Source organism: Condylura cristata, unplaced genomic scaffold, assembly GCF_000260355.1.
Source record: "Condylura cristata isolate star-nosed mole 26May11 unplaced genomic scaffold, ConCri1.0 scaffold00058, whole genome shotgun sequence".
NCBI lineage: Eukaryota > Metazoa > Chordata > Mammalia > Eulipotyphla > Talpidae > Condylura > Condylura cristata.
The window spans coordinates 160579-168319 of NW_004567159.1; the positions used below are offsets into that span (position 1 = coordinate 160579).

The 7741-nt window shown below is 70.1% G+C and overlaps 2 protein-coding genes across 2 annotated transcripts in view; one reads left to right on the forward strand and one right to left on the reverse strand.

Moving 5' to 3' along the window:
* The window catches only part of LRRC47 (leucine rich repeat containing 47), an 8028-nt gene extending 5649 nt beyond the window's left edge, over window positions 1-2379 (forward strand). The window contains exons 3-5 of the mRNA XM_012734519.1: window positions 1418-1496; window positions 1616-1830; window positions 2371-2379. Of these exons, the coding sequence (XP_012589973.1) occupies window positions 1418-1496; window positions 1616-1830; window positions 2371-2379 (303 nt within the window). The remainder of the gene's footprint in view (window positions 1-1417; window positions 1497-1615; window positions 1831-2370) is intronic.
* Window positions 2380-3267: 888 nt separating this feature from the next.
* Window positions 3268-7741, reverse strand: part of CCDC27 (coiled-coil domain containing 27) — a 9633-nt gene continuing 5159 nt past the window's right edge. The window contains exons 3-7 of the mRNA XM_012734520.1: window positions 7542-7672; window positions 5612-5689; window positions 5217-5429; window positions 4849-4953; window positions 3268-4089 (exon numbers count right to left, since the gene is read on the reverse strand). Of these exons, the coding sequence (XP_012589974.1) occupies window positions 3964-4089; window positions 4849-4953; window positions 5217-5429; window positions 5612-5689; window positions 7542-7672 (653 nt within the window). The 3' untranslated portion in view covers window positions 3268-3963. The remainder of the gene's footprint in view (window positions 4090-4848; window positions 4954-5216; window positions 5430-5611; window positions 5690-7541; window positions 7673-7741) is intronic.

The window sequence follows — 7741 nt, forward strand, 5'->3', positions numbered from 1 at the left end:
TGTCCGCGGGACACCGAGGGGCCGGCCCTGGCCGACCTCGCCGTTCTGGGACCTGCTGGGCGGTGGGGGCGCGTCGGGGGTGCTGTGTGGACAGCAGGCACACCCTGGGGGCCTCGCAGCAGCCCTTAGGACGCTGTCTGCCGGGACACTTGACTGTGGGCAGCGCGGCCGCTGCTGCTGGGGCGGGCGTGTGCCACGGCGCGTGCGGCCCGGTGCTGCGTGAGAAACATGTTCACCTCGCAACCGAGACCGGCTCGCTGATGGAGGCCTCGGGGACGCCCTTCCTGCTGGCTTCCGGGGGTCTGCACGTGTCTGAGGGAGACTGCCCCCCTTGGAGCCCAGCTCTTGCCAGCAGGGTGCTGCGCAGCCCAGGCCCCCACGGCCCGTCCGCCCTGCCGCAGACCCAGAAGCCCCGGACCCCGGGGCCCCGATCCGCCTCCCCCCATCGCCCCCGGGCCAGGGCTTTCCCGCTGGCGGCTGCGCGGAGAAGCCCGTGTCGCCCGCTCTCGTTCCAGAATGGCCTGTGGGAAGGCAGCTGGGGGCTCCCACACAACTGAGGTGCGCCCCCCGGGCCGTGCTGCCGCCTCCCCTGCAGGGGCTGGGCCCGCTGGGCACAGACAGACGGCCAGGCCCGGCCCCGGCATCAGCCTCCCGACCCGGGCAGCCTCAGTGGCTGGGAAAGGGCACCGCCCAGCCGTGTTTGGCCGGCCAAGGCCACCCCTCTGCTGGCTCCAGCCGCCTGTGGATCGGGGGCACCTGCCACCGGGTAGGGCCGGGTGGCGGGGCTGACTGGGGAGGCATGCCCAGGCTTCCGTGAAGGGAGGCTGTCCAGCCAGGCCCCCTCTGTCCCCTCTGCCGGGCCCAGAGCCCCGGGTGGGGGTCAGGGTCTCCACCCGCCTGCCACGGCCCAGGCTCTCTGGACTCTGAGGTGTCCTTGGGGCCTCCCAGGTCCAGACAGCTCGGCTTTGGGCCCTGAGGCGCTTGCTGTGGGGCCTCCGATCTTCCACCCTCACTTCCTGCCCAGCCTGGACTGAGGGGCCTGCCGCCCCTGGCCAGGGCAGGTGAAGCCAGCCCAAATCCACACACGTCCTGGCCCTCAGGCCGATCCCAAAGGCTGCCGGGGGCCCAGAGCCACAGGAGCAGCACTCCCAGCTTGGCTTGCGGAAGGCCGCTCTGGGTGGAAGCCGCCGGGCGGGGCTCGGTTCCCAAAGGGGGCAGGGGGCACCAGGCCAGGGCCCCACCCTTGTGGCCTGCGTCCCCAGGCAGCGGTGTGTGCGGGCTGCTGGGCTCGCTGGGCCTCCGAGGTGCAGGCCCATGGGGGCAGGAGGGCTGCGCCGGGGACACAGTACCCGGAGCCCACCCTGCCCGGCAGCCAGCAGGGCGCTCATCCGCACCTGTGCCCGGTGGTGTGGCCCAGGATGAAGACCGCAGCTGCCAGCACCGTGGCCGCAGGGCCCAGCTGCAGGGCCTCCTGGAGGCCATGGGTGGGGGCGCACGTGAGCCCCAGGCAGGCCCCACTTGGGTGGGCGTGGGCGGCCCTGGAGGCGTCCTGACACAGCAGGGGAGGCGTGGGGCCTCACCCATCCCAGCCGGAGCCCTGGGGTGCTGGCCACAGCCCACACGCTGACCTCCGAGCCACCTGCTGTGCTGGCTGCTGTGCCCATGGGCCTGCATGTCACTCCCTACGGGGTGCTGTGGGGGGGAGCCGGAGGGCTTTACCTGGGGGCGGCGCCCAGCTCCCGCAAGGCTTCCACTCGGCTGCCCTGGGTCACCCTGCAGTGGGCGCCCTCCACCCCTGGGAGGCTGCTACTGCGCCTCGCCCTCAGGAATGTGAGGCCCCGGGGCTGTGCGCGGGCCGCTGCCACCTGAGAGACGGCTGTGGGTCCTCGGCCAGGGCCTGCCTTTCCGCCCCTCTGAGCAGAGGCGGCCAGGGCGGCGCAACCCGGGCTCTTTGCTGGTGGGGAGAGACCAGGCCTTTGGGACGCTCGCAGGTCTACGGTGGCCCCCACTTGCCTGTGGCAGGAGCCAGGGCTTAGGGCCACCAGGCCAGAACTGGGGAGGTAGACAGCCAAGCTCCTCGCTTCTGGGGCCTGACTTTGCTCAGGGGACCCAGATTCAAGGGCCCAGCAAGTTGCTTAACTGCCAGAAGCCACCCTGAGATCCCCGTCAGCCTCCAAGCTAGTCCCGTCCCAGGCTCGGGGGGAGGGGCCTGTCGGAGGCCACTGCCTGTCAGTGGGGCCCTGCCCGTGGCAGCCCTCAGGCCGGTCCGAGCCCAAAGAGGCGGCGTGCTGCTGCTGCGCAGGCATGAGCCGTGGGGAGCCGTGGCTGGCTCTTAGCTGCCGGCCTGCTGGCCCTGTGTCTCCCTTCCAGGGCCAGTAATGCTCCTGGCAGTGATGTTCCCCAGGCTAAGACGAGCTTAGTTGCTCTGGCCCTGCTCTCCTGAGGGTGCCCAGCAGGGGCCTGCAGCCCCAGCGTGCAGGGGCCCTTCCTGCAACCTGCCACTTGCTCCTGCCTGGTCCAGGCTGGCGCTGCAGCAGCCATATTGCTGCCCAAGTGTCCAGAACAGCTGCCCTGCTGGGGCTGAGTCTCCCCAACCACACCAGCTGCCCACCTACGGGCTTCTGGCATGCAGTAGGCACCTTTACGGATGTGAGTGGTGCCGGTGTTTTGGTGGGACAAAGCCTGGTGAGTGCCCAGAGCTGGGCACTCTGGCTTCACTCACTGCCTGCAGTGGCTGCCCAGCCCCCGTGGGAGCGCCTGGCAGGTGACTCAACACTGGGTGCCCCGGGGGGACTCCACCTGCTGGGCTCTGAGGCCAGGGGCTCCACCTGCCTTAAGTCCCTTCAGCTCCAACACGCCTCCCAGGAGCCCACACCTCACAAAGGGCAGTTCCCAACTGCCCGGTGACTGGTCAGCAGGCTCTGAGGTGAAAGGCAGTTTCCAGCCTTAAGGGGAAAGGGAAGCGGAGAGACCCACTAGGGGCAGGAGGGGGAAGAAAGGGGCCTGGTGCCCCCAAGTGGCAGTTTGAGCCCAGGTCTTTGCTGGGAGGGCGCGGCCAGGCGTCCCCTCCGCTGACAGCGCTCCACTCCCACCCCGCGCCTCTCCCGCCGGCCACTGCTGCCCAGACCCACCTCCTTTCGGGCTGCGCGGGGAAGTGGCATCCCACCCCGGCTCTTACCTGCCGTTTTTCTGCAGATGGCAGCCGGGCAGGGCGGGCTCAACGCGGGGGCGGGGGGAGGGTGGCCAAGGGGCTGAGTGGGGGGCGGGGCCCTGCGAGAGGCACGGACTTGGGGCCCCAGGCCTCTGGGACGACAGTGGAGGACGTGCACTCTGTGGCGCGAGGGTCTCTGAGGCGACACGTCGCAGGCTGCGTGGACCGCAGGGGCACGTGGCCTCGGGCCGCAGGGAGGAGACGAGGAGAAACGAGATAGCAGGGTTGAGGCCCCGCGGGACAAAGTTGCGGCCCAGCTGCAGGGGGGAAAGGGCCGCACCCCAGGCCCACACCACCCTCCTGGGAACCCCCTCGGGCTAGAGGCAGGCACGAGGGCAGTGGGCGGCGTGGCAGGGGCGGGGAAGCCCAGATCACGCCCTCATTCAGCAGGTGTTGCTGCGGCGCGGGGTACCCGGGACAGACCTGAGCCCACGAGCCAGCGCCTGCCTTCCTGGCTGGGGCAGAGGCACTGCCCCCCGCGCCCCTCCCAGGGGCCCCTGCCTCGTCAAGGCAGCAGGCGGGGCACCCTGGCAGCTCCAGGAGTGAGGTCCCACGCCCACAAGCCCGGGCAGGAGCACCCCTTCAGTAGCTCAGTGGGTTCTCCCCAGGAAGGAGCCCCGCTCGACTGCTGTGCTGACCCCCCAAGGTGAGTTTCGGAATGGGGGTGTCAAGGAGTCCCGAGCCGCTCTTGAGGAGGTGAGACAGTGCAAAGGGGTTCATTCTGCACCAGAGCATCGGGCGCCAGGTGCAGCCTACTTGGAGACTGGCTTCTTGAGCTTGCCGGGGGCAGATGCGACCTCCGTCTGGTGCGGGGGGGGCACCTTGACCCCCTTCTGTTTCAGCTGGTTGTAGTAATCGGACCTCTCGGAGATGATGGTCTAGGAGAGAGGCCGGGTGGGCCAGCCGCCCTCACCTGCCGCGGCCGCGCTCGCGGGGCACCCGGGCTGCAGGGGACACTTCACAGCCGCAGTGGGCCCGCTGGGCTCTGCAGTGGCCACCCGGTCCCAGGTGGCTGAGGCAAGGCCAGTCAGGCTCCTCTGGGTCAGCTCACCCCGCCCCCCCTGCTTCCCCTCCCCTTCACGCCGCCCCCGCCAGCCCAGTTCCCAGCAGCCAAAGCCTGAGCCCCCACCAGCACAGCCCTGTCGGGGAGCAGCGTGGCAGGTGCCCCGTCCCCAAGCGGCCAGGACCCAGGTCCCAGGGCCAGCAGAGAGGGTGCCTGGGCTGGCGCAGAGTCCCCAGTGCCAAGCAGGTCCCACCCAGGGTGCACCTGCCAGGGTCTGCCGCAGGGCCCCCGCTGGCTTTGAAGGTGAGCTGCCCCCCAGAGGGGCACCCAGGGCTCGGTCGGGTGGGCAGGCGTCACAGCCCGTAGGCAGGGGCGCACCCTACCCACAGGCCCCGCGCTGGCTGGGGAGGCGCCGGGGCCGGGGACGGGTCTGAGCTCGGCAGCGTGGGCCCGCGGGTGCTACGCCGAGGTGTGGGGAGCCCCGGCCGGGGGCCGAGGGGGAGGAGCCCCAGGACGCCCCTGCCACGAGCCCACACAGCGGCTCCGCACCCAGAGTGGCCAGAGCAAACATGGAGGTCCGACGCACAGTCAGGTGTGCCCCTGCCCGGGAGCCCGGCGGGGAGGCAGCCCGAACCTGCAGGGCCTCCAGGATGTCGCTGTCAGAGATCTCGTTGTTCATGGACTTGATCCCGGTGGTGCTGAAGGTGGCCTGGATGATCTTGCTTCTCAGCCTCTCGAGCTGCGAGCGGAGAGCGGCCAGGTAGCCCAGCAGGGAGGGTCCGGCCCCGCTCGCCCCCGCACAGGCCCTGCCGCCCACGTGTCCGCCGCCGGGCAAGGGGCCAGTGCAGAGGACCTGCTGGGGTGAGCCCTCCGCCCCGGGCCACAGCAAGGCCACCTGCCGCCCTGCGGACGGGGCTGCGACTTGGCCCGCAGGGAAAGCCGGCCTTTCCCCTGCGAATGGCCGCAGGGCTGGACGCAGGTGCTGCCCTCGCGGGGGCGTACCCGGGACTGGAAGCCCTCCAGGGCCACGCTGGCCTGCTGCTCGGCCTGCTGGACCATCTTCTGCTTGCTCTGCAGCTCCTCCTGCAGGTGCTTCCAGCGCTGCAGGTGGCGCTGCTGCAGGCTCGCCTGGTCCCGCAGCCGCCCCACCTCGGCCTCCAGCTCCGCGATGGTGCGCTCGCGCTTGCTCAGCTCCAGCTCCAGGTCCAGCACTTGCTGGCCAGAAGCGGGCGCAGGAAGGGCAGTCGTGCACCACGCCGCTCCGCCAGCCCCACCCCGCGCCCCGGAGGTGGGTGGGCTCTGACCGCACCGCACCGGGCAGGCCAGGCCCCACCGGCTGGCCTTTGTGGACCGGCGCCGCGGCCTCGCGGCCTCGGGCTCCAGGGGCCCTGCCTCACCTGGCGCAGCAGCAGGTTGTCCTCCTCGATGAGCCCCAGCATCTCCTCGTGCTTCTTCTCCTCCCGCAGGCTGGAGAACTGGAAGACACACGAGGGTTGGCCGGCGGCGGGAGCCGGCGGGACCCTGGGACCTCTCTCCCCGACCCCAGCCAGGGAGGGGCCTTCCGGGAGGAAGGGGGGGCGGGCAGGCAGGTGCGGGCGAATCTCAGCGGCAGCCGGCAAGGTGGGAAGTGGCGCTCCGCACTCTCGCAGCCCCAAGGCCTCTGGGGTGCTGGCCCAGCGCTCGCGGCCACTCAGGGGCCAAGACTTGCTGCTCGTGGGCAACTCTCCCAGCTGGCGGGAGACGGAGGTCTCGGCCCCCCGGTGCCAGGCCCTTCCAAGCCAGGCAGGGAGCCCCGAGTCGCCGCCTGACGCACGAGAGAAGGGGAAACACCCTGCCCGAGACCCCGCGCGCCCCGGGCGTGGCAGGGGGCGTCGAGCGCGGCCTCCCTGCGGTGGGAGCTGCGGGTGTGAAGGCGGAAGAGATGGGAGCCTGGCAATCAGGGTGGCTGCGGGTCTGGGCGGGAAAGACCAGGTGGGGGCGCCCGAGGAGAGGCGAGCGCAGAGGCGGGAAAGAGCCGCAAACCGGGAATGCCCGGCCGGGCCGCGCTTCGCTGCCTTTGGGGCCCAAGCCGACGACAGCAGCCATCTCTGCCATCTCCCAGGGAGGAGCCAGCACCCCCAAGAGGTTCGTGCACAAAAGCATGAGCATTAGGGTGCTGGGGTGTGGCGGCCGGGCGTGTGCAGTGCGGTGGGAAACTCTCCGGACGCGTCCCCAGAGCGCCGGGAAGGACACGCGGGCGGCTGCGCCCACCGCGCCCTGCTGACCTCGTCTCAAAAGAGACCAGAGGCTGTGGGGGGCCCCAGGGGTGCAGGGGTCAGAGCCCAGCACTGTCAGGCTGTCCACAGCCACCGTGGCGCGGGCGGGATCCCGGCTGGGGGTGACCCGTGGGCGCAGCAGACCCCTCCTGTCCCCAACGGCCCTCAGCAGTGTGTTTCAGTCTGCCTGCCCTGCTCCCCACTCTGTCTCTGGTGAAATCGTCTCACGCCCCCACCTCTGGCCTGCACCCCAGTCTGTGTGCATAAATAAATACTCTTAAAAAAAATGACTGGGGGGCCCTCCTGGTGGCGCAGCGGGTTAAAGCACAGAACTGAGGAAGATAAGGACACTTCCGGATGAGTTCGATCCCCGCCTGCCCCGGAGGTGACCCACATGGCGCGGCAGACCTCTCCTGACCCGCCCGCTGCCCCCCTCAGCAGTGGACTTCGTCGATCTGCCTGTTCTGCTCCCCGCTGTCTCTGGGGAACCCTCTCACCACCTCATCTCTGGCCTGTACCCCAGTTCTGTATGTACAAATAAATAAATCTTTAAAAAAAAAAAATGACTGGGGGCTGTGCTCCCAGCCAACAAAGGGGCGGGGAAAGGGTGTGGGCGTGGCCGGGTGGGCGGGGCCGGGTGGGCCGCAGCTCTGCGCCTGCTTTGGAATCTGGATACTATGTCACACGAGATCAGTGGGGGCCTCGCTGTGGGATGTGGGGAGCTCTAAAGCATGCTACAATGGAGAAAATTCTAGATGGGGCCTACGAGGTACTATCTAAAGATGTAAACAGACTCCCGGAGAAACACTGGAGGGGCGAACGCCCTGTCTGCGGGAGCAGCGGCAGCGGCTCGGCGCGGGCTGGCACCGGGAGCCTGGGGGCGCGGACTCTGCCCTCCGCGCCGGCACCTCCATGCGAGCGAAGCATGCTCAAGGAGGAGCGCCGGCCTTGGGGCAGCGGCGGCGAGGGGGCCCTGCGCCCTGCGTCCCCGGGCGGATGGGCGGGGTGTCGCCCGCGCTGCTGGGGCCAGGGGCACAGGACGGGCGGCCCCGCGCCCGCCGGGCGCGGCCACCTTGTGGGACATGGCCTGCAGCTGGTGCTTGCGCTCCCGCAGCTCCTTCTCCAGCATCTCGTTTTCCATGATGGTCTTCTGCAGCTGGGATTCCTGGAAATCCACTTGCCTTTGTAAAGACGTGATGGCGCCTGAGGGAGCAGCGGGCCAGGCGGGTGGGCAGGGCCGTGCAGATGCGCCGGCCGCCGCCCCTCGGACCC